Source organism: Emydura macquarii, unplaced genomic scaffold, assembly GCF_026122565.2.
Source record: "Emydura macquarii macquarii isolate MOO-44397 ecotype Brisbane River unplaced genomic scaffold, CSIRO-AGI_Emac_v2 contig_1253, whole genome shotgun sequence".
Lineage (NCBI taxonomy): Eukaryota > Metazoa > Chordata > Testudines > Chelidae > Emydura > Emydura macquarii.
Window position 1 is genome coordinate 46,170,227 of NW_027131390.1, and position 23,694 is coordinate 46,193,920.

The window sequence follows — 23,694 nt, forward strand, 5'->3', positions numbered from 1 at the left end:
CATGTTGGCAACCTCTAAATCAGGTAGGAAAAGGGTTAATTTTCTACAAAGGTAGCAAGCCCCGCCCCAGAAATCCCATTCAGCCTGCCAATGAGAGGCAGCCAACATCCACCTGGGCTTAGCAGGGCAGGTATTTAAGCAGGAAGAGGCAACAGCTTTGGAGTTTCTTTAAAAAAAAAAAAAAAAAAAAAGAGGTCTCTTCTGTAACCTTCCTAGAGCCGCAGCTCCTGATCTGCTCCTGCTAGAGGACTGCCTGTCTCCTGAGAAGACTTTCAGATTAAGCCTTTAAATTCCCTCCTGTGTTTGAGCTGCTAGGGATGTTGGTGATGGATTATGCCTGACAAATCAATGCTGCAGGGAGTGCTATTGTACTTCCCTGAGCCAGATCAAGATGTAGACAAATTATAGACCTGTGCCCAAGGCAGCAGACCCTGGAGTCATGTGATCACAGCAACTTCTGACTACTAGCTGCAGGTGAGTGAATGGATAATGTGAATTGAGAATAACCAGTGCAGCAATGTCTGCCTCGAGTCAGGCCTGCCCTTGGAAGGCTTTGCCCATGTAGATTATTCCAGAGTCCCCACCACCACCACCACCGGGGAAATAAGCTATCCCACTAAAAGTGCAGTTTGCTGTGTACCTGCGCTCCAGGCTTTGTGCAGGCACAGTTGTGTTCCACAGGGACCACACCCCTGATATAGCCATGCTGGCAGAAGGCTTCAGTGTAGACCTGGCCTGAGCCAGCAGATAGCTAAGAACAAGCACCATGGATCTAAATGTGGTCTTAACAACAAACCCATGGGGTGTGGGGCAGGAAGGAGAACTAACAAATACCATCCAAGCAGGAGGGGGAAGAAAGAAGCAGGCCTAGCCCGCTCTCAAAACTGACACCCCCTGTCTCCTTGGCAAAATACCACAGGGGAGACGGGCTGCCTGATGACATCCCTGGCTGTGCTGTTCAAATAAAATGAACACAGACACATTCAGGATCAAGCCTGCACTTGCCTAAACGCAGGAGGTTCTCCTTTCTCTACCTGGTGGTAAGAGAACTTGTCTTTGATACTCAATTCGGGTCTGGTGCTAACCTGGCCTAATAGCAAGGTGGCCCTGTGCTGCAGTATCTCCACAGATGGGTAACTCTGTTTATGTCAGTGATAGCCTCTGAATTTGTTATACTCAGACATAGAGCTTTCCCACTTGCTTGCCTCCTTCCTTTCTGTTCAGGAAAGAAGCTCACATACAATTGACACCTTGGCAAAGCGATGAAGCTGCAAGATGCAGCATCTCAGTGTGAGGAAGCTGCCTTTTGTTATAGCTAATTGTAGGCCCACCTCCATGGAAGCAAAGTTATTAGGTTCAGCCCAAACTGAGTCCATGGGACAGACTTCAACCATTGAACTCTGCAAAGTTACACCAGGGATGAATTTGTCTTGTGCGTGATGATGTGGATAAGCAACAGCAAGTCTAGAGGTGAGATCGTATGACACGTTGTAAGCGTATGTGTAGGAGAGGCTGATTCACTGTCCCAAAACAGCAGAGACTTGCTGGTATCTGCTACAGTGGCAGTGTCTGAAATGAGCCGCTGCACTTTCTAAATGTGATTAGTTACTTTTACCGCTGAGTACCATGTTAAAACTACTGCTTCTTTTCAGATGGTTTCAGATGATTTTTGAATCTTGACATGCCCTAAGCATTGAGGCATCTGTGACCAGTTCACAAATAACTGGGTTGAAATGAACAAGGTTAGATATGTTCGTAAACTGTTTACCTGACAAGCGCAAGACAAAACTTGATTATCGCCTAGTCTACAAAAGAAGGTTTGCAGGGGTAGCATCCTGGCAAACCCTTCTCGTGTGGTTGCAGCATTACTATACCTGCAAGAGACTTTCTAGTGTAGATCTGGCCTAAGTCGGAAGGTCTGATTCTCTTATTTACACCGGTATAACTCCACTAGCTTTAGTTTTGCAATTGTGCAAGGTTGAAGAGAATCAGGCCCTGATTTATTTCTTGATTAAATCTATTCTTCTGCAGTATTGTCAAGCCTAAGTACTCAAATAAAAAATCAGCCCTCCTCTACCTCAGCCCCCCAAAAAAAATTCATGAGATTTTAAATAATAATGTTTATATTCTCCTTATCTGTAATCTGGGTTATGGGCCTTTAGTGCGCTCTTGCTTCATGTTCAGTTTTCTCCGCAACCATGAGGGCCAGAGAGTTTTTTTAAACAAAAACAGAGTTTCTCAAGTGATCACTTGACTCCAGCAGCTGGGGCTTTAAGAAATGCCCCAAAAGTCACAAGACTCATGACAAAACCATGAGTTGATAATACTGCTATAGAGTTGCTACAGCAATGTTAAATTTGATCCGCATATTCTGGGCATTCCATGTCATGCATTTCATGACTGGTTGGCCTTAATGTTAACTGTGTCTATAGAAGTTTTTTAGAATTTGCAAAAGGAGGGGAGGCGGAGAGAAAGACTGCTCCTTTTTGCTGTTTTATTCATGAAGATACTTTACATTGCATTCTTGTATAATGATAACACTGAACAAACACCATGAGAGGAGATTTGCAATGCTTTTCAGGTCCTTTGCACTCTGCAATCTCTCATACAGTTCTTCCTTCATGCAATTCTTCGATCAAACACTGACCATTTAAAAAAAAAAAAAAAAAAAAAAAGCAATAATCAGTCTGACACACAAGCTGCCTAGGATCCATGCTACCTTGGCAAAGACAGCACTTGACACAATGCATAGGGCTGCCATCCCTTCCCTCCCCCGAAATAAAAACGCACTTTAGTTCATGCAGCACTTCTTAGTCTGACTGCTTGGCTCTTGCAGATCCACGCGTGACTTCTTCCAGCTCTGAGGCTGAAGGGCTGATTCCTTCTGTTGTTCCTGTTTCAATAACTCTTGGGCTGTGAAGAAACTCAGAATGAGAAATTCTCTCTTCTTCTCCACTGAAGTTTGTGCTAATGCTTTGTGCTACGTCCTCAGCCCCTGCTCTGGCTTTGTCAGGGCAACTTCTCGGCTGTTCAGGGTTCCCCTGATGTGTCCGCCTCCCATCAAGAATAGGCTGGGGGTGTGATCAGAGCAGACCAGTTCCCACCCAGCAGCATGGGCCCTAGATGACTGTTCCTGTTGGTGAAACTTAGAGCAGCCCAAGGGCTGTTTCAATTTATGCCACAGACTGACCCACAGCAAGCAACAGAGCAAGGTAAAGGAGATTTAGAGCAACCGTCTCCTTCCCTCCTGCACTATTTGGCTGGGCCTTGGGATCTGTCCCTTTAAGTTGATGTATTTAAATGAAGTTTGCATTTTAAGTTATTTTTTAACCTCAGGCCAAGAACCGTGTGGGTCTCATGACTCCTACGCTTACTCTCTAACAAACTCCCATTCAGAGTTTTCTTTATGAACCTTCATTTTTTCTGGAAAAGGGTCATTTCCCTTAGGACTCTCCTATACACCTCTCTTCATTCCCTGCCCTAGAACATCTACAGATCCCATTGTACCTGAATATCATGTACATCCCCAGCAAACTTCACATGACAGTAAACGTACTGCACAAGTGGGCTGTAGGAAATCCCGTTATAAAACACAAGGGCTGCATGCAAATCATGTCTCTCTGTGTATTAGTGACATTCTTAGAAAAAGGAACTAGAAGTAGGAAAAAGTAACTTGATATTGGCACGTGATGGGTGTTAATTGCCACTATCAAACAACGGCCGGCATTCTCCAGGTGCAAGAATATCTATTGGGAATTTATTACTGGTCATGATCTGCTGTAGGCAGAATCTGCTGCTGTTGTTGTACCCGATTATTCTAGAGCTTTCTCCAAATGATCTCCTTAATAGCCACAGACAAGAGCCGTCACTGGTGCCATCTAACTGGCTGCTCTATATTCCAATGCAAGTTCAAGCTGGGGACGTCCACTTTTAAGATTCCCCATCTGGTAACACAGGATCAGCTGGCTAACATCTGTGAGACAGGCTATGCCTTGAGAGCCCAGAAGGTTAAGAAAGACGGGTGAGATGGAGCCCCAGGTTTACATGTGGGGGAGAAACAGCTAGCCAGGAGAACTACAAAGCACTGGCTCAGGCTAGCCTGCCATGAAACCAGCTTTGTTAGTGGCTTGGAAGTAGTCAGACAGTCACGTGAAGGGAGAACTGACAACTCTGGATTATCTCTGGGCATCACTGGCCCTTGGAGGGGGCTGGATATGTCCTCTGAAGGAAGAAGAAACCCCAAAGACTCTGGGCCAGCCCAACCAAGCAAGGCTGACTCAGAGCATCTGGCTCTGTTTTCTAACCTGGTTGAGGGTTATATCCTACATGCTAAGGAAGAAGGAGTCAGGAAGACTCTTGTTTTCCAGCTTGGGTGAGGCCTTGGATCTCTGGCCTGATTGGGGGTGGGGGGTGGGGAAGAAACATGGCTTGTTTCGCTTGGGGAACGATACTGGGGCCAAGGGGAGTGAAGAGATCCTCTAGGAGTGGCAATGAGGAATCAAGGGGCCAGCGATTGGCATTCCAAAGTGTGGGTGGAGGAACTACCCTCTTCCCTTATGCCTAAGGGACTGACAGCTGAAGCATATCCCATGAGCTTAGATTCAGTACTTGTCCAACCTGGGCATCCAGCCTTCCTCTGTTCGTCGCTTGATAAGTACCCCCCTCGCCCCAATAGCAAAGGCAGAAACACTCTAGAAGCTCGCTTTTCAGAAGTTTTGTGGGACGGTGCAGCCTGGATCTGTCAGCTGTCAGGATTCACAGACAAGCATGTGTCTAGTCACCCCTTGTCTATGCCTAGGAGCAATGTGCAGCTGCATTTGCAATAAAGACTTTCCATCCAATTCCTGACCCTCTTCAGGTCAAATGACTCCACCCTAGCTGCCCCTGGAGTAACTGGGAGGAGACAGGCAGTGCTGTGCTGCCACTGGGATGGCAAAGAGCGGGCCCGGACCTCAACAGCTCTAGCACTAAGTGTACAGCAGCTTTTCACTTGGAACTTACCGATGGCCATAAAGACTTCAGTCACTTGGTAGTTGGATTTTGCCGATGTTTCCATGTACATTAAGCTTTTGCTCTTTGCAAATGCCTCCGCCTCCTAGTTGGGGGAGTACAAAAGCAGGATTATTTCAAAGTGGACTTAGGTGTGTTCTGCACTGTACTCACATCCAGCTTGGTAAGTGCCCCTCTGTAACCCCTCCTGGAAGATGGTGGGAATAAGGGCTCCATTTACTGGGTTCTCGATCTTGTCCTTAGGCCTGATAACAGGAAGAGAGACACAGCTTCTCCCTGCACCTTCCTCTCCTGCGCAGAAATTGTGATTACTTGCTGCAGGCAGGGCAGAGCGGACAGGGTGCATGGTGTCAACCTGCAGAGAGATTCCTGAGCTTGGAGCAGACACACACACACTAGTGTAGCAACTTGCCCTGTATGACTAGTGGCTGAGAAGTCAGAAGGGGAGCGTCCAGAAATCTCCAGCTATTCACAAAGGCGGCTCTAGAACAAAACTAAGCTGGATGCTGTGAACTGCCTTAGGGTCATATGCCCCCATCATTAGCTACAACGACTGCACTGTCAAATTATGTACAAGGGAGCCTTAATACTTAGCACCTGTTGGCCCGGTGCATTCATCTGCACCGGAGGGGGGCACATTCTAGTGTGTTTGGCATTAACTGGCCTGTGTGTCATACAGTGACGTGTGCTAGGGAACGCTTCATGCATGCCAACGGGACCTTATGAGCCAATCAGGGCACAACACACAAGTGCACACTAGAACTGTGCCCTTCTAGGGCAGACAAGCCCTTGCTTTACATTGACGTAGTTCCCCACCTTTCTGAAGAGCGGGGTGTACCAATGAGAGAGCCACCATTGCATTCCAACAGATTCTGCTACAAAGCCTTTCTCTAGCATCTAGGCAGACAGTGTGAGCTGGGAAAACAGGAAGTTCCTTCCAGTCTATTCACACCGTTGCAGCCAAACTGTCTAGGCCAGGCTTGTTTTCTCTATTGTGGCTAAAGGCATTGCGACAGTGTTGAATTCTGGGGAACATGCTCTCTGAATGGAAGCAATCCTGGCTGAGGGGCCAGTGGGAACCACTTGGTGATCTAACAGTGTTAAAACGCACTGGCCCACGTGGTGGTAATGCACAATCCTTGCAGATGGCTTGGTTTGTACCAGACAGTAGGAAGGCACTGTGGCCTTCCTCGGAGCCTGGGCCTGAGGAAGGGTGGCGACACCCCTGCTGGGCAGATCAGGGCCCTTCAGGCCAAATACCCTGGGGAGCAGAGGGGCAGGGACAGGACAGGAAGGAGAAGTACAAAAGGCAGGCTTAGAGCTCAGTCAAGGGGAAGCTGCTGCCAGAGAAGGACATGCCTTCCCCGAGGCTGCGGTCTGGGCCTGATTCAGACCCTGTGGCTATGCGGAACAAACACCCCACTGACCGGAGCCTCCAAAGCCTGCCCGGGCCACTGGACCCTAGTGACCGGATAGGGTCAATGGGCCCTAGTGACTTGGAAGGGCCACTGGGCTCTAGAGACTGGATCAGGCGGCCAAGCCCTAGTAGCTGTGAAGAGACCCTGTGACCTGGAGGAGCTGCCCTCCGCTGACGGCCCCGAAGAGTTCCCGGACCTGCCGCCGGCTGCCGGTGAGGGACTCATGGGACTCACGCTCGCCATCTACCCCAGCGACTCAGAGGAAGACCCCTGGCTGCAGGTACCCGGGTTCAGGGTGGGAGGAAGTAACCCAGGGGCAGCCGACTATAGTTTGACTGAGCTTGTGGTTGCCTCAGTGTCAGCGTGTTATGACTGGAGCCCCGCTGACTCAGTGGCAGAGTCTCTTTGCCACTGATAGGGCCCTGTGCTGGGAGGCAGTGGAGTTGGGTGGGCCTGTGTTCCCCTCCCCCGTTCTCTTCCCCCCCCACCCGCCGAGGAAGCCTTCCAGCTACTCGAAGCAAGGGCAATGAGCTTTGGGGAATGCACCTTTCAAAAGTTTGCTGGACTATAAGGGGAGGGGCAGAGAACCCCTATTTATCTATCACTAGATAGATACAAGAAGCCAGAGCTGTTGCAAGCTGAGAAAGATGGGGCCTTCAACCCATAGGTTGTGGGGGGAGTTGAAGTCTCTAGAAACTGAATTTAGGTGAGAAACTTGCTTAGGCAAAGATCTTTCACCTAAAGACAAAGAAACTGAGCACTTCAGGCTTTGAGGTTGATCATGCCCAGATGGGTCTGCCCGTCATCTTGCTGGAAGGTCATGTTACACTCTTACCCTGAACCAAGACAGTACTTTTGTTAAGCCTTAGCATTTCTCCCTTTCGTTGGTAACTATTTCTAATTCTAGCCTTGAACTCACTTAAAATCCTCTCTCCTTTATTAATAAACCTGTTTTACCTTCCAATATAAACGGGCCTAGTGCTGTGTTTGATTTAAAGTGAACAGTAACTCCAGTTACTGTGGCAAGCTATTGGGTTCTGTCCCTTTAAGGGAGCAAACAAACCTTTTTTTTTTCTCTGAGTGTTCCAGGAGAGGGCTGATGGTTTGGAGCATATGGCTTGGGGGAAATTTGGGTCTGGGGGTATGGTGCGGTCATCTCACCAGGTGTGACTGCAGGGAAGGTAGCAACCAGACTGCTGGAATGAGAATTACTCCTATTGACCTAAGCTATTTATTTCTTCAGGGAGTTGTTCAATATATAGATGAGTCTTTTATACCTGCAACGAAACGTGTTTTAAGTTACAAGGGACCAGCAATAGTTGGTTGCCTGGCCGAGATGGCATTTAATGACAAGTCAAACAATTGCACGGGAGCCATGAAAGCACTTGAAAGTTGCTTTTTAAAACCGAGGGTAACTTGTGTCAGTGGTTCTCAGCACAGTTTCACTGTGATTTGTCCACCTGTATCTAGAGGTGAATGAGCCGATCTATAGCAATGGAGAGGACTCTCTTACTGTGCACTGCTTGAAAGGATTCTACCATTTCTGACAGACTTTGTCCACTGCGCCAAGAGTATCTAAGGCCTTGTCTATGCTAGTCCTTATGCCGGCAAAACTTTTGTCACTCGGGGGGGTGGGGTTTTTTCACACCTCTGAGCCACAAAAGTTTTGCTGGCATAAGGGCTAGTGTAGACAAGACCTAAATGTAAAGCTACACAAAGGGACAATAAAAGCCTACCTATGCACACTGTGAATCCTCTGAACAAACCCACAATGGCTCAGGAAAGTTTCTAAGATCCTAGAAAGTTAGGAGCCGAAACAAAGGGCAAGATAGGATTAATTACCTCCTCTTAATAGCCCTGTCACACAACAGGATCTTGCTACATTGCTTGCTGCTAGGAGAACCACATTCGCCGAAACCTTTACTTCTGAATTATTCAGTGTGAAAGCCTAAAGTACAGCACTCCGTGCGGATGCTGCAGTGGCATTTTTGAAAAAGGTAACATGACAAGTGCTGAACTCTTACTCTATCTGCAATGATGCCACTTACCTCAAATGTGACTTCCCGCTGAGCTGCAAGATCTGTCTTATTGCCAACTAAAACGATCACTATCTCATCATGAAGAAATTCCTTTTCTAATTCCCTCAACCATATCTTTGCTCTCGCAAAAGTTTCCTGAAAAGGTGAGAGACAGGCAGACAATAAATCGACAGGTACTCAGGAGCTGTCACATAGCCCAAAGCAGATTGGCCAAGTGTAGGCTAAAAACTGTAGACAAAAATGGGTTATGTGGTAGGAAGGCTATTCAGCATGGAACAGGCTCTAAATGGTACTTCTTCCTTTCTCAAAGTCCATGGAGGAGGACTTCTCCATGAGACATGACCCAACACTCATGGATCTCCCATGGGTTATAGACCCATTTTACAGATGATCAGCTGAAGTGACTTAGTTCTTTTTGTGATGGGGCAGGGATTCTTAAAAGCTTGGTCTATCTCTTCCATAAAGTTCTGTTATGGCGAGATGTCTTCAGATGGTTATTCCACAGTAGCATACGGTCCCCTCCCTCTGTGACAGTAATATAGGCATATGGCCCTTGGTGTTGCATTTGTTGTTTATGGCCATTTGTGGCATGTTACCAGTAAAAGGGAAAAGACATGCAAAATGTAGTGGGAAATCATGCCACACATCACCCTGGAACAGTCCAACAGAAATGGACATTAGTGTAAGCCAACTAATAGATGCATTTAATCTTTATTACCATATCATCCTTGAAGTCAAGGGATCTGGGAGTGAAACTAGGGGGAAAAATAGCACTTAGTGATGCTCCTCCCCCACTTACTTGGCTGTTGGGGTGGGTAGGGTTGGGAGGTAGTGGAAGATAAAGAAATCTTGGTTTTGGGGGGGGAAGTCAGCCATTTAAACTGGCACATGCTCTGCCCTTAATGCACCACCCCATGGTGGTTTTGTTCCTGTTCACACTGAACTGTATGGGGCAGGCAAACCTAGGATTCTATGATTCCATACAGCTTCTTCAATGGTTTGTTGCATGCGCTTTTATTGTCCACTGCAAGTAAAATGTCTGCAGCAGTCCTCAGCGTGGCTTCGAACATCTTCACCAGAAGACGAAGGCTTAGCCTATCCACAAATTAGCCCTTACGTGACATGTGCATCGGGAAAAGTTTTGGTTGAAATGTTTGGCGAGGCATTGGCAAGCTACCCTACCCTGTAACTAGTGTAATGCAGCGGTGTGGCTGCATTATCAAGATTCGGTCTGAATATTTTGGAAGGTTAAAGGCAAACTCTTTGGGGATAGAGAGGAGGAAGAACGAGCCATCGCTTGTCTTACCTGTTTGGCAATGTCATAAACGAGAACAGCAGCATTGGCCCCCCTGTAATAAAGATGGCAAACGCTATGGTACTTCTCTTGGCCTGCTGTGTCCCAGATCTCCAACTTAATCGTGGCAGTCTCTAAGCATACCAGCTGGGTGAAGAAAGAACCTGATAGCAACAGAGAGGGGACAGCTCACTGAGAAGGCCATAGCATGCACCTTTATTAGTTGTTAACCTTTATCTGCTCTAACCTGTGTGAAGAGACGGGTGTCAAGATTCAGCTGGAGAGGGTTTATTGCACTCTTAGAAAGAGAGCAAGTTAAAGCCAGCTGGAGATTGGGGCGGGAGGGGGGGGAATGGTGCGGATGAGAGAGAGAATTAAAACTCCACCCCCGTACCAAAAGTAACATGTAATAAACATGCTGGTGAATTGGTGCTACCCAATAACAGCAGTGTGCCTAACTTCAGCAGGGCTGACGGATGATCAAAATTAGGGGCATCAGTGAGCTTTGCTTTTGCAGCTGTCTAGTCAGAGGAAATGTGATGGAAAGGTGGAAATTAGGAGTCTCGAGTTGTAATCCATCTGTGCGGTGCCTGGCCCCTGTTGGGTGCTGCTGTAATATAAATACTATAATCTCCCTGACACTGATTTGAATGGCCTTGGGCAAGTCACTTAAGGCTCGAGTGAACTTTAAGCACGGCCCTGGTTATACATAAGCAGCACTGTCTTTGGAGTAACTCCAGGGAGGTGCTGTGCCTCAGACACTTCCAAACTACCACTCTCTCCCTGTGTTTTCTTTGCTCTGAGAGGGCAGCAACTTGCAGTTAACCCATGCCAGCAGCCCTACCCCACAACTGGCTGGGCTATGCTGGCCAGTGAGCGGGGGTGGCGCCAAGGCCATGCCTGCTCACCCTGTCTGCCTGCTCTAGGGAAGTGACAGGTGCACGTTGACTTCTGCACACCTGGCCCAGAGATGTAAAGATGGGAGTGAGGCCTTTGCTCTGCAACACTCTCCTAGGCAAATGAGTTGGCCAAGTCTCAGTTCAGCCCTTAATCATTCTGCCTCAGCTTGCCCAGAGGGAAAATGGGTCTCGTTAAAATCCACCTCCCTGGTGTGCTGTGAAAGCCAGCAAATGTCTGTGAAACTTTCGAAGATCCTTGGACTGAAAACACTATAGCAAGTCAAATGTGTGCATGCGCGCAGTAGGTAGGCAGAAGCGTCTGTTAAGGGCCATATTGTCTAATACATATGGGGGCTTGAGATAGGTTGGGGCAGTACAGAGCCAAACCTCTCCAGCGGAGCTGGACAGAATCCTTCTCCAAGTGCCGGTTAATATATGCAAATGACCCCATGCTCCTTGGTATAGGTACCATGACTGCCTGGCATGTGTGGAAGAGTGGGAGATCCCTCCCTTCACCCTCTCCTGGCAAAGGTCAAGATTCTTCTGTAAAACAGGAAGAAAGGTGTCTTTCCATCCATGTCTGAAGTAAAGACCTGGGGACAGATCCTTGGCTTATGTAAACCGGCACACCTCTATTGAAGTTGGTATATAACAGATGAGGATCAGTCCCACGAACATCAATGGGTTCTCTAGCTCATACCAGGGTCTGTATGCTTGCAAAACTTCCTAAAGTTGTGACCATGTGTCGACCTCTCCAATAAAAACTGAACAGACACAAGCTGTTTTCCATTGGTGTTACAAAAGGTTCATTTCAGTAGGGATCTGATGTTGGGAGTGCGTGGCAGAACTGGGCAGATAAAGGTGGTTTGGGGTTTTTTGGTGTTGGTTGGGAATTAGAAAAGTCCAAAAAAATTGAAGCCCAACACAAAATGAAATGTTTCAAAGATCTGATGACTCTAAGTGGAGAGAAATTTCATTCTGAGTCAAATGAAACATTTTGTTTCAATTTTGACCATTTTAAAAATTTGTAAAAATAAAAATAAAGGAATTTTGGAAGTCATTCGAAACCAAAAAATTGAAACCTTTTGATTATTTTTCAGTTTTTATTAAACAAAGCATTTGAGTTCATGGTGGGTTCACTAAAGTGGGTAAGGTAGTATCTTATCTTGGACCATCTTCTGTTGGGGAAAAGGACAGGCTTTCCAGCGACACATGTCTGGGGAAGAAATCAGAGTGTTACCACTAAATACTCAGCTTCCTCCCCAGACCTGAAGAAGAACTCTGAAGCTCAGAAGCTTGTCCCCTCCACCAACAGAAATTGGTCCAATAAAAGATATTACTTCACCCACCTTGTCTCTCCAGTATTCTGGGATCAAACATGTCCACAGCAACACTGCAAACGTGAACTCACAAAATGTGGTGTCACTGAATCTGCAGCTTTTTGTCAGAAAAAAGCTGTGGCTGAAACATCAGCTAGTTCTAGTGTGAGTGGGTGTCCATTAAACACCATGAAAATGACGTCAAAGGCAGGTATGCTGATCACATTGGAGAGAGTCTAAAAGTGGGGAGAGGCTGGACTAAAAGGTGAGGTGCTTTGACTAGATTGCTGGCTGGATCTGTCTAATGGGTGGAGCCGCTGGGAGTCTGGGAAGATGGCCTGTTGGACGAGCTTCATGCGTCAGGAAATCCAGGAGGCAGACTTGTTAAGTGCTCTTGTCACGAACAGGGCAAAACAGTGTTAGGTCTGGTTCACTGACATTCAGGAATTATATAGGGGGCGATTCCCTCTTAACCCTATTGAGATCGGACTCTGAAGCACAGTTGCTAGGAATCCAGGGTGCGCCCAGGTTGGTTTCTACAGCAAGAGTAAAAAACTTGGTGGCAATTCTGCAGTGAGCTCAATGACTGGGACTGGCATAAATCCATGGATAACTGAGCACAGTGGTGGCTTAGCTGGAGGAGCACGGAGGGGGAGAGAACACAAAGGGGAAAGTCTGTAGTAAATGGTAAACTGTCTCCTGGGCTAGAGGAGACCTGCAGGCTCAGTTCAAATGCCACCAAAAAAAAGCCCTGCTGACAACATGAGCTTTGCAATCAGGGGATCCTTGCTGAGCCCTATTTAAATGCTGCACTACCTGAAAGTAACCATTAGATGTCAGTCTAAATTCACAATGAATACAGCTGTGCTGCTGTTTTCCTATTCATGATTTCTTGATCTCTAACAGCTGTGGTTCCCTGTAACTCCAATATAGGCTGTGGAGAAATGTGCCTTGCACTGTGGCCTGATCCTCCCTGCTCCTGAACTCAAAGGCACTTTGCCACTGGCGTCTAGTTGATCGGGCCTGATTTTTTTCAGAAATGCTTTTTAGACAGATGCCTAAAGATTGAGCTGTAAATGGCAGCATCAGAAAAGCTTTTTAAACGAGCACGTTAGACTGCACCACTTGGACCGCCTTTTAACCAGACTTTCCCTTATCTCCTAGCTGTCAGTCATGTGCTTAAGACCAAGAACCCAGTTAAGCATGCACTAACTGGCTGTAACATTGTGGTTCTGTTCAGTCCCATTCCATTATAACACCACCACGCTGCCACGGAGTTCACACTGAAGCTCTTAAACCTGCTTCCAGAGTGACTTCCTCTTGCTTCTCTGCTGGGCCTGATTGGGTCGACTTAAGCTAACTTCCCACTGGGTGTATTTCAGAGTTACTCCCACTCCACCCTGCTGCAAGGGAGACGCAGGCCCTTTACGTTGCATCACATGATCAGTTTACTGCTGCCAGTCGCTCACTTACATCCCACGGTTGGCAGAGATTCCTTGAAGTCGTGTTTCACATAGCGGAAGGCTATGCTTGACTTTCCCACGGAGCTGCACCCCAGCAAAACCACCTTGTAGATGTAGGATTGCTGGGGGTGGTGCCTGTCCATGGAAGGCCCTGCCCACACCTGCTGCATTTGTCTTGGGGCCACATTCTGCAAAAGAAAAAAAAAAAAACCTGTTCAAAAGGTGTTGGCAATGAGCTCCAGGGCCCTCAGCTGAGTAGCTGTGTACACTCGAAAAAGTTAGGCCCGGTACCTTGATTTCCCCCTCAGTATAGTGGGAGATATGGCACCAGTTTAATTCTTCCTCCACCACTGTTCCAATAGAGATGCTAGATCAAGCTTGACATGCTCAAAAGAATCCATAATGGGAGTCAAATCCTACTGCTACATCTACAGTGCGGGGGCTGTACCGCCATAGTTACGTCACTGTAGCTACGTCAGCATAACACGGCCTAGATGCAGCCTACAGTGATGATAGGGGTTTTTCCTCAAGTGTAGGATACCACTTCCCCAAATGACAGGAGCAACAGCGACAGAAGCATTCTTCTGATAACATACTGCAGACGCAGTGGGGGTTAGTGTGGCATAGCGATGTCAGTCAGGAGTGTGGGTGGGTTTTTTCAGCCCATTGAGCAACATAGTGATGCTGACCTCACTATGATTCTTATGAGACTTGGTTTACAAACCACCTGAGTGGTTGTGACCACAGTCACATCAAGTGGAATCTTGTAGCAGCACTGTGCACTCCATGGTCCTTATCCAAGACCCTGTTAATAGCGCTCCAGTCTGTTCTTCCCTCCTGAGACATCTCTTCTTTGGAACAAACTTGATCCAGATGTTCCCAAAGCTACCATCCCTGGGCTCACAAGTGGGATCCCCAATTCACAGCCATGAATCTAGTCTTTTTCCTCATCACAAACCTCCCTGGCCCCACACCTATGGGTCTCAGGAGCCTCAAAGGCCAAGTGTGGCTATGGGGGAGGCTAGAGGGAAAAACCATCACTGGCTGAGCTTTTAACCCCAGAAAATAGCTTTTCTTAAATTGTATCTTTCTAGAGTTTAGTGTTATAAAGATGGGACACATTTTCAAGGCTATGTTGAGCCTTAGCACTAGCTTAAAAATATAAGAGGACCTATGTCCATGGTTTCACAGGCCCCAAAAGTCAGCTGTAATAATGCCACAGACAAATCCATGAACCCCTAAAACAGGGGTTCCCAAATGTTTTGTCATCACGACCTGATTTTAACAAAGTATTTCCCGCCGGGATCCCAGACAGCTTGGAGGACACCAATACGCATGATTGCTGCGACCCCATCTGCTGATGGCGTGACCCCATTTGGGGTCATGACCCACAGTTTAGGAACCGCTGCCCTAAAGACAAGCAACCTCTTGAAAACAAACAGCTAGAAGGGAAAATGACTTCTTTTTTTTAAATGGCTCCTCTTGTAAACTTTGATTGTCAAATCTGTCTCTGCTCCTGAATACATAACCACCTTTGTAGAGTGCTTTGAATGAAAGTGTCCTTATCGCTGCTGTGTATTGTTACCGGAAGCAGCTCACTTTGAAGACTGCTGATCCTAGATACAGAGCTAACTGAATGACAACCTGCCCACACAAACATCAGAATTGTGTACCGTGATCGTCCACCCATTTACACTTCCTTCCAGAGCTTAATGTGGGTCTGGGTGACAGAGCTGAGGGTTGTGTAAACCATTATCAAGTTTTAGATGCATTTAGAACAGCCTGCGTACAGAAAATGGACCCACCTGGCTCACAAACAGAAAGATTTAGTCTTCCTAGACAGAGAATGATTCAAGCAGATAAAAAAAAAAAAGAAGTTCACCAAATCAAGTGGCTGGGTTAACAGACGTCTGTCAGGTGGTGGGGTAGTGTTGCAGCATTCTGGGGAGACAAGACGCAGAAAAGGGAAATGAGGAAGAATTAATCTGAAAGCAATCTCAAGCCACCCAAACTCCACGACATGAAGAAAAAGGAAGCAAAACTAAACGGCGGCAGCTACTTCTGGAGAAAATGCAAGAAACAAAACATCCCCAGAGGTCATGCCACCTATAACCCTCTGACCACTACACGCAACTCTCCAACAAGGCATCCCACTTTGTGGGGGATTTCTCTGTTGTTCCCCCTTCTCTCTCCCTCCCTCATTATTCAGACTGCACCAGAAGGGAGAGTCTGTGAGATGAAAAGAAAACTGACACTGGAAAGCTGTTAGCATCTTCCTCCGAATGTTTCTGATGAAGTCTTCTACAGTGCAGAAAATGAAGAGAAACTTAATGCCAAGAGGTCGTGAATTGCAGCTATTTAATAGAACTTGCCGCTGGTAAGTTGTCTTAAGAAGAAATCCGTAAGCATGTACCAAATCCACTGACTTTGCTCCCATTTCAATCCGCCATGAATTTAAACAAAACCATTCCAGATGGCTGCACTGCATTCACAATGCAAAATGCCATATAGAATCAAAATGTATTATTCCTTCCCCTACACCTGTGCATATCTCCATCGGAACATAACCACACAGCATGGGCCCACTGGTCCACTTAGAACAGTAGCCGGTCTCCAACTATGGCCACAGCTAATTGCTACAAAGTGGGTGACCATGGACTATCTTTCCCATAGGAGAGGTTTCTTTCTCACCCAAGTTCATGGTTAGTTTATGGCCTGAACCATGATTTTATCTCCATCTAAATTATTTTAACCCAACTAAATCTGCAAAGACCCACCTGCTCATGTCTCCTTAGCACCAGACTTTCCATACAGCAGCTTAAAAAACTCCCTCTCCTGAGTCTTCTGTTTTCATCCTTTTCCCTTAATTCGCTCCACTTTCTCCTTTACCTGCATATACCACTTCCTCAGTCTTTTTATGTTTATCCCTCTGATTTCTTTCTTTCTCCCTTCCTCCATCTAAGCTGCCGTCTCCTTCTCTCCCCCATCGATCTAGGTTTTAATCACCATGGCATCTGAGCATCTTGCACAAAACAAAATTCAGCTGCTACCCGGCATGCAATCCACACTCTCCAATCCCTTTACAAGCCATCTATCGTTACTCTGCTGGGGAAACAGAGGGGAAGTGACCGGCCCGATGTCACACAGCAGTTCAGAGCCAGCAATAGGACCTAGGTCACCTGATTCCCAATCCAGTGCCTGATCCCCTGGACCACACAGCGTACTCCGTTATCTTTCTCTTCCATTCTCTCTGTGTCTGAGTTCATCGTAAGCTGTCCCGGTTGCTCACCTGGAGACAGCCCAGATCTGTTGAATCTTAGGCCTGAGACTCAGGTTTAGGGGGATTCCTTAGGTCCTCAGGAATCGTGGGACTCTTGGTGGTGGTTCAGCAGTTGTGGGTACCAAAGCCAAGGGCGCGGTTTTCTTTCCCATTTTCCTGGGGAGAGACAGGAGGAGACTCCAGTCTGGGACACTGCTGCTCCACCTTTTGGCTAGGAGCCTCGGAAACTCGCCATCTAGGTATAAGGATCTCTTACTGCCCCCACGACATATTCCCCCTGCCTAGCAAGTCTTCATTTCTTCAGCCAGTGGCAGGAGAGCAAGCTGGGCTCCTCCAAGGCGAGAGGGAGAGTTCCAGGCACCATCCTGCTTTTTGCAAAGCAAAGGAAACCACTGGTTCCCCTTGGTTCTAACCCTTAGGAACAAATATACTAGGCTTTGTGTGTGGTGAATGCTATAGGAGGCTGAAAAGGCCCATGTGTCTTTTCAAAGCATACCATCCCTCACTGAGAACTCTCTCCAGTTCCTTCTAGGCTTGACACTTTCTATGTCTTTCTTGACACGTCCTAAAGGTTTGTGGGTAATGCATATGGGGATCTGCCTTTTATTCCCCATCCCTTTGGAAAGCTTGATCAAGAGCCATGCAGCCACGTCTTCATTAGATGAGTGAGAAAAGGAGGAGGGAAGCAGCTTTCAATTCTCCAAAGTATTGGCAACTCCAGAAAAATGATGTATTTATTTTCCTAGACTGTGCAAGGCACTTCAAATTGGGTAAAAAAGCAATGGACCTGCTTCCAGACTCGTATTTAAGGGCTTGTCTACATAGGCTGTGGGGTGTGACTTCTTCTAAAGCAGATTAACATGTTGCACATTAATTGATCCGTGTAGGTCTTACTGGTTCACACTAAAGGTTCCCTAGGATGCTTTAAAACAGTACTTCATCAAAGCACACTAGGGAACAAACGCACGAAATGCTAAACCAAGGATTCAATAACAAGGATACAAAGCTTAACCTAATATGCAAGTCATCTTTTATACATATCATAAAAATTCAAGTACATGCTATTTAGACAAGAATTTTAGGTCATCCCTGGAAAAAATCTTCCCATGATGTATCAGAGAGCACCCTGGAAAACCCTGCTTTGTGGACATGTACGTAGACCTCAAAAATTACTAAAAATAAACCCTGAAAAACAGAAGCCCTAAAGATAGATAAACCGAAATTCAGGAACTGGGGGAATACAGCATGCAAGCCACAGTGACTGAGGGAAGCTCAAAAGTATTTGTGATGACAGTAATGCTTAATTAGTACTTTGTTTTCAAAGCACAGCATTCACTTGGTGTGTTCAAATATAAATAAAATCCAGTTGGAGGGGAGGGAGGAGGGAATGTAATTTCACATTAAAATATTTTCATACAGAATCACACTTGCCTGCATTGTCCAAGCGCACAATCCTGTAACAACATGCACAGCTTCACTCATATAAGTCTCCCCCTTGAATAAGGAAACCACGTTCTGAGGTATTTGCATGGTTGTATCTGCAGTTATAGGTTTTATTTGTGTCAGGACCTGGGCTTTTGTCTAAATGTCTTCAAAGCAAAATCATTTCTGCCAGCATGCCCGATGAAGAAAACCAGGGCTAGATCCTCAGCTTGTCTTAACTGGTATAGACCTAGTGACCTCAATGGAGTTGCAATGATTTTTGGCAGCTGGGGATCTCGCCCCGACATGTGTAACTGAAATCAAAACCACATCCTGTCACAGCTGATGCAATTTCACACACACAAAACTCTGAAGCAGCAACACATCTAGCTGCAGAGAAATTTGTTTAACTATGCAGTAATGTACCTGGCTTAACTCACACAATGCACAGTCAACCTGTGGAACTCCTTGCCAAGGGAGGTTGTGAAGGCCAAAAGTATAATGATGTTCAAAAAAGAATTAGATAAGTTCATGGAGAATAGGTTTATTTATGGCTATTAGCCAAGATGGTCAAGGTTGCAACCCCATGCTCCAGTGTCCCTGCGACAGGATACTGGGCTAGATGGAGCATTGATCTGACCCACTGTGGCCATTCTTATGTCCTATCAGCACATGCAAATTCAAGTAAGTATTTTGACCCAAAATCTCTTCTTCTGGTTAGGCAAAAATGTGCAAGCTGCAGTCTGCACAGCAAGTAAAGAGTCTGCATGAAAAATATCTGTCTCTGAAGCAGCTTAACTGGATCAGGGTTTTTTCTCTCTCTGCACTAAATTCAAAACCTATGTTTTAACTTAAACCTGTAATCTCTCTCAGATAGGCAGGACTAACTTGTCAATAGAGCTGGACGGAAAATCTTTCATGAAGAAAAGCAGCTTTTCAAATCAGACAGTACTTCTGCAGGAAATTATCATTTTGTTTGAAATGTTTTGCCAAAACAAAGAAAAAGGGGATGTATTTTTAAAAGGAAAAACTTCTGGCTTCCAAGTTTTTCCTCCGTTTCTTTTCCCTTTCCATTCCAGCTCCTTCTTTGTAGAAAAGGAAGGGCATGGAGGTGGGGGGGGAGAAAATACGTTTTTTTCCTGATTCAACAAAAAAGTCATATTTCTGGGAAAATTGGTTTTTTCCTCTTGAAAATTTTCACTGAAAACTTGCCTTCTCTTCCCTGCCTCCAGCCCTGCTTATTAATATTACAAACACAAGCTTGGGTACTATATGGGCAGGGTCTATGAAGGCATCTCCCCAGAAGGACTCTCTGGGGCTGTCCTTCTGGAGAGAGACACCCCATCTCCTGGCGTGTGGTATTAGCTGAGATCCTTTAAGCTAGAACTGCTATTCAAGGTGGCCAGCAGCATATAGGGCATTTAGCAAGGAGGTAAGGGATGTACCCGGTCCCAGGAGAAGGATCCAATGGGGGCACAGGGTCTCTGGGCCCTCACTTCCCCATTAGTGGTCAGTGTGGGATAGGGGACAGTTTGAACCTAGTACAAGCTGTGCCCATCCCTGTGTGGATGCAGGCTAGGTAGGTGGCAAATTGCTTACTGTCATGGAAGATCTTATTAAACCTATGGATTATGCACACAGCTTTATCTAGCCAATACCAGGCTTGGATTATCATCTCTTGTTCCCCCACCCCGTTATTCTGTTTTTCTGTGCTAAACAACTGGGGTTTAAGCTCTGGTGGAACAGAATTAATAACCACTCCTGGCTCTTAGATAGTGCTTCTCATCAGTAGATCTCCAAGCACTTTACAAAGGAGGTCAGTATCATTATCCCCACTTTACAGATCAGGAAAACTGAGGCTTGTGGGGCGGCTGTGATTTGCCCAGGATCACCTAGCACGCCGGTGGAACAGAATCCAGCAGCCAAGCTGGGTCTAGAACCAGGTCTCTTGAGACCCAGCTCTGGGTTCTGTCCAGTAGGCCAATTAAGAGTTGACAAACTAAAGATCAGGGAATCTTTCTAAGGCATCCCCCACCCCCAAAATCTGGCTATTTTTGGTGTGGAAATAGCCATGGCCTAACTAACTGTTATGTTAGAAAGCTTGAAGTGGTCTGATGAAAATCAGTCTGGTTACCTCATGGCAAACCCAAATTTAGATGCTCTGGAATTCTTTTAGCCCCATGCAGAATGATTTTAGTTATACCACGTGCATTGCTAGTGCAAGTTTTCTAATGCAGATAAAAGCCTAAAAGGGAAGAGGGGTTAGATGCCAAGAGAAATTACAAATCTCGCTGCCTCAGCCTTTACAGAAAGCTGTGTCTGCAAACAGCTAACTCATTAATTTAGGGAGAGGGTTAGGAACAGCAGCAATGTTGGGGATGTGGACCCTGAACAAACAAGCACCCCAAAGAGAAGGAAGAGGGCTCCCCATTGATTTCTGCGATGGGAACAGATCCAGTTCGAAGGCAAGTCGTGACCGTGCCCAGAATGAAGCGAGGCTGAGAAGCCTCCCAGAGACCAGGGAGAAAAGCAGGTCAGCCGATGACCCCATCCTCTGTCTGCTGCACAATCCTGTGTGTTAACAATACAAACTTGGAGGTCAGAGGCAGATTTTTTTTTTCTGACACACTCGCGCCCATCCACAGACCCCCATGGACAGGCTTAGCTGCAGCTTTAACTCAGCTAAACCTTTAGCCCGGAGGCTGTTCTCATTTGATTCCTGTTACAGAAATCGGCCTGCCTGCACACTGAGGTTCAGACTATGAATTCATAGGGGTTTAAGGCTGGAAGAGACTCTTAGATCCTATCACAGACTATTAAACTTCACCTACTTACGGAGCCCAACAACTTGGGTTTGACCAAAGCTAAACTATTCTTCCTGCAAGTTGGGTGTTTGCTTGATTTAAATTAAATCCCGATTGATCTGCCTGCTGATAATACGATTGCTGAAGGAGCTGCTTGCATCCAGGCCTCTGATCAGCTATGCTGTGCTTGAGCTGGCTGAAGTGTTTTACAGGTGTTTGATTAAAGCCTGTGGGAAACGTGGTGGTTGGAAGGCAGTTTAGTAAGAGGGGGTTTTTAATCACTTCGCAGTAGTGATGCACAGGGTTTTATGGGTTACTGTTAATGAGTAATGATAAAAGAGACTGTGATTGATCTACTCAGAGTTGGCTCTCCTATCTTTAAAGAACACCAGTAAATGGGCTCTTGTGATGACCCGGCCTCTGAAAAGTTCTTTAATTCCAAAGCCCCTTTGTGCCTCTGGCCAAGCCTTTGAAAAATAAGAGTCCAAAAGTTAGACTCCTAAAATCCACGTTGAGGCACCTGCCTGAGTTTTGAAAATGTTGAGCACCCAGCCACTCCCATGGCTGCTTGGCACTGTAGAAATTCAGGCCCCTGGGATTTAGATGCCTCCATGCAGACTTTGGGAGGCTGATTTGAGGTGCCTGGTTTTTAACATTTTAGCTGATATGGTGTAGCTCATCTTCAGGATTCAGCGAGAGTTCCAAATGAACAAATGGCAGTGAGGTGCCTAACTCCCATTGATTTTCACTGGGAGTCAGGCACCTAGCTACCTTCAGTGCCTTTGGAAATCGCCCCCTTAGGTGCCATGGACAGAAGTCGCATAGGAAGTACTGACAGCTGATGCGAAGTGTACACAATGGTCATCATGTAAGCTAAAGCTTACTCTTGACTAAAGATCAGCTTGGGATCTGAGGGTATAAATGGGAAAGGGACCTTTCAAGGCCTAAAGATACTCTTGGATGATATTGTACCAATGTAGGACCTGATCTGTTCTCACTAAAGCCATTGAGAGTGGGATTGGGCCCTTATTCTTGAAAAAAAATGTCTAACTGAAATGAGTTATAGAAATAGTCTCACTTTATTGTGGGATTATCTTGGGACTCCTGATGTCTGTGTCTTGTGTGATGGATCCCTCTTTCCAGCCCTGCTGGGCGCAGGCAAGCCCCCCTGACATCCAAAACTCTGGCCTCAACAAGATCCTTGAGACAGGGCTTGAGTCTCCTCTGTGCAGTACTTAGCACTGGTTCAGCACTCAACTCGTAACAGGAAATGAATGATCCAAAAGAACGTCCCCTGAAATTAAACAAGGAGCCATTGCTGTCTCAGTCAGATTAAGTGATGGCCACTTACACGCAACCTTGGACTCCAGTGCCCACATTGCTAACCTACCCAAAGAAGCTCTAAAATTGCTTTAAAAATTAAATGTACGCAAGCCACATCACGGTCTGAGCCTGCTGGGCTGCTGATTTAGTCTCTGTGCCCCAACCTGCCCTCCCACTTCTACAAGTATTGATAGAGGAAGAGCTCACCTTTTTAAACATTGTTTTTCTTCTAGGTGGAGGGTTGGAGGGAACTCTTCAATCCAGTGAAACGACAGCGACTGGGGAAGGTGTAAACAGCAGTAGCAGTAAGGCTGTGCAGGTGCTGAAACAAACAAAATCCAAGCAAACTAGAAAGTAAAAAGTGCACCTCCGGAATTCCCCAGTGAGCCCTAGGTACTTTCACTAGCACACTGGTTGCTCCTAAAGATCAACACACAAATACAACAGTGCTTGGTAAAGTTCAAGGTCCGCTGATTCCTCAGCTAGTTAATTTGCCTTTAAGAACGCAGAGCCATAAAACCTGTAATCAAGGTGAGCGGTGCTGGCTGCTGTTCTAAAGGGTGGGGCCCTGTACGCTTAAGTGAAACTCTGAGGAGAGTGATTCTGCTGGTTTTCTTCCTTTCTACAGTTTCGTATTCATTTGTCTTTCCACTTGGTCCCGCAAACTTCGCGGCCACCCCTCGATTTCTTGTTTCCATTGTGATCCTCCAGGTCAGTGCTTAAAGCATGTAAAGTGCTGCATATGCTAAAGAACGCACTAGCTTAGGGAAGTAGTACTAGGAATTCAGGAAGTTAATATTTCTAAAATCTCAGGGCCTGATCCTTGGACTTACTGAGCTCAATGCAAAGTCAGGGGGAGGAGGGAATTCCCTTGCATTCTCCACATCAGACATGCAATAGGCCCACTCCAGGGTCCGAGATCATAATAATGCCTGTATTCTCACCACTCCTGGGAGGGCTAGGAATGGGTGAGGTTAGATGTCACTTCTCATCTCTGCATCAATGCTGTGTTTGTGGCCTTGCGCCAAGATATGAGCTCAAATTACTTTGTTTTGGCTGCTATCCAGAGCAATTCCAACTTGCAGGGACATATTTTTTGCTTGCTATGTGATTGTGAATAGTAAATCCGCGCTCCTGGCAAAGAACCAGAGAGGGCGGCAAGCGAGGCGGAGGCAGCCACTGAAACTTTGACTTTTTTGCTTCCTTTTTAGTTAAAGGAATGACTAGTTACTCCAGAGAACTGGAAGCTGCTTGAGAAAGAAGAGAGAGAAGGCTCTTGTCCCTCTTAGGTACCCTAATATAGCGGTTGTGAGGCAACCATTGCACATGAATGCAATGGTATATCCTGCATCAAGAATGAGAAAGACAGCAAGGACTGCAGCTGTTCTAAACAAGCAGCTGTCATTGTGGACAACTCTTGCCA

The 23,694-nt window shown here is 46.3% G+C and overlaps 1 protein-coding gene across 2 annotated transcripts; it reads right to left on the reverse strand.

Moving 5' to 3' along the window:
- Window positions 1-2,503: 2,503 nt before the first annotated feature.
- RAB17 (RAB17, member RAS oncogene family) lies at window positions 2,504-22,560 on the reverse strand. 2 transcript variants are annotated; one of them, XM_067549802.1, is made up of 6 exons: window positions 22,479-22,560; window positions 13,453-13,630; window positions 9,774-9,925; window positions 8,477-8,602; window positions 5,002-5,095; window positions 2,504-2,913 (listed from the first exon to the last, which is right to left on the reverse strand). In XM_067549802.1, exons 1-6 carry the CDS (start codon window positions 22,488-22,490, stop codon window positions 2,792-2,794), a joined length of 684 nt encoding a protein of 227 aa, XP_067405903.1. In that variant the 5' UTR covers window positions 22,491-22,560; the 3' UTR covers window positions 2,504-2,791. The 2 variants fall into 2 exon arrangements, with proteins under 2 accessions (XP_067405903.1, XP_067405904.1); XM_067549803.1 differs by lacking the exon at window positions 22,479-22,560 and adding an exon at window positions 15,248-15,290.
- Window positions 22,561-23,694: the final 1,134 nt, after the last annotated feature.